The sequence below is a fragment of the Propithecus coquereli genome, unplaced genomic scaffold (genome assembly GCF_000956105.1).
Source record: "Propithecus coquereli isolate 6110/MARCELLA unplaced genomic scaffold, Pcoq_1.0 Scaffold595, whole genome shotgun sequence".
NCBI lineage: Eukaryota > Metazoa > Chordata > Mammalia > Primates > Indriidae > Propithecus > Propithecus coquereli.
The window spans coordinates 435099-437199 of NW_012151896.1; the positions used below are offsets into that span (position 1 = coordinate 435099).

General features: G+C 36.2%; 1 protein-coding gene across 1 annotated transcript in view; it reads left to right on the top strand.

Moving 5' to 3' along the window:
- Nucleotides 1-1874, top strand: part of ATP5F1 (ATP synthase, H+ transporting, mitochondrial Fo complex, subunit B1) — a 10268-nt gene extending 8394 nt beyond the window's left edge. Inside the window, exon 6 of the mRNA XM_012659018.1 lies at nucleotides 1356-1874. Coding sequence (XP_012514472.1) covers nucleotides 1356-1553 — 198 coding nt within the window. The 3' untranslated portion in view covers nucleotides 1554-1874. The remainder of the gene's footprint in view (nucleotides 1-1355) is intronic.
- The last annotated feature ends 227 nt before the right edge of the window (nucleotides 1875-2101 follow it).

Consider the following 2101-nt stretch of genomic DNA (forward strand, 5'->3'; position numbering starts at 1 on the left):
GGAAAATATTACAGAGAACAAAAGAAAGCTTCTTCCTTTATGGAGTCTATTTTCTAGCCACATGTTGGGAGGACAGAAAATAAATAATTGAACAGAAGTGAATGACAACAGGTAATAAATGCCAAATAGAACAATAAACTAGTATTAAAAAGATCGCAGGAGGAGAGATGTATTATTTTTATAGGGCAGTCAGGAAATATTCTAATGTGATATTTGAGCAAAGACCTATAAGAACTGGTGGTGCAAGATATGTGGATTTCTGGGGAAATAAGTTCCAGGCAGAGGGAAGAACAATTGCAAGTGCCCTAAACCTGGAGGTTTGTTTGGTATGGCCGAGGAAAACTAAGAAGGCCAACACAGCTGAAGTACAGTGGATGAGGGGTGAATAAAAGGAAGGGAGGTAGAGGTGGCCAGGGGCTAGAATATGTAAAGTTTATAGGTTTCTGTAAGGATTTTGACTTGTACTCTGAGAGAGAGAGAAACCATTGTAAGCTTTTAGGCAGAGGAGTCATAATCTCACTTATGTTTTGAAGGATATCTTTGACTGCCTTGTTGCAAATCCCTTCAGTTTTGTATGAATTAGCTTGAGATGCCTGTGGGTAGCCCAGGAGAAATATTCGAGAGCATGGACTTTGTAGCCTTACCGCCTATACGCAGATCTTGGCTTCACAATTTATTAGCTGCGTAACCTTGAGCAAGTTTCTTAATTTCTGCCTCAGTTTCCTCGTTGCTAAATGGGTATAATAATAACAACTATCCCATGGTGTGGTTATAAGATTTAACTGAATCTAAACACAAGAGTGTTTTGAATATAGTAGGTACTCAACAATGTTAGCTATTATTTGATTCACCCGTAAGTGCAAAGACAAACATACAATGTGTGCAGCATTATTGGTAGTAGAAAAAATTGGAAGCAACCTAATCTATTAATAGAGCTTGATTAATGAATTATGAAATACCGATATAGTGGAATCCAATGTAACTTTTAAAATTGAGGTGGATTTGCATGTCATAATTAAAAGTTATGTGTGTGTGTGTACATATACCTATATTTTGTTTATTAAATATTTCTGGGATGGAATACAAGAAATACAGGAAGATAGTGGTGGGGAGCAGAGACAGGCTGAGGGACACTTATTTTTTACTGCATATGTTTTTAAATATATTTTTACTATTAATATATGCTGTTATAATTTTTTGCTATGTGTACGTTACCTATTTAATGTTAAATAAAAGAATTTCATATAAAATAAAAGAGAGTGGTGGAACATTTTAACTCTAAGTGGGGTACTCAGAGCAAGAAGTATTCCTTCAAGTATGCAAACAATATCCACCACTTCTTAATTTTGCCCTAGAATAACATTGCTATGGCCTTGGAGGTTACTTACCGGGAACGGCTACATAGAGTATATAAGGAGGTAAAGAATCGCCTGGACTATCAGATCTCTGTGCAAAATATGATGCGTCGAAAGGAACAAGAGCACATGATAAACTGGGTGGAGAAGCATGTGGTGCAGAGCATCTCTGCACAGCAGGTACACAATGTTCTATAGCTTCTGAAGTTGTACTGGTATCTCTGACAAGCATCTGCTCATGTTTTATTAAGGTAGGAATAACTGGCAAGCAATTTTTAGCCTACAAACAGCAGTGTGACCCTGGTTTGTTTTTCTGGCTAATGATAATCTAGAAGATGTTATGCAATTGCCATGACAGCTTTCCTCAAAGGTTGGTTACCAAAATGGCTTTCACCCCATAAAGTCAAAAACACTGATTGTTGAGAACACTGGCTGTAGCAGGCCTGTGTTCAAGTTCCATCATGTGAGTAACATTAACCAACATATTTAACTTTTCCATAAAATAGAGATTGGACAAGGCTATTTCTAAACCCCTTCCATTTCCTAATTCCATGATTTCCATTCCATTTCCTCTTCTTAAGACATTATTTTTTCTTTCCCAGATATATAGCATATTTAGGCATTTCTGGTCATTTTCTGGCTAACCTATATAGGATTAGAAAAATGGGATCTATCAAAGTTTGGTGGATTGTTCTTATTTATTTAAATTGTCTTCTACATTAAAGTAATATACATGCTTATTTAAG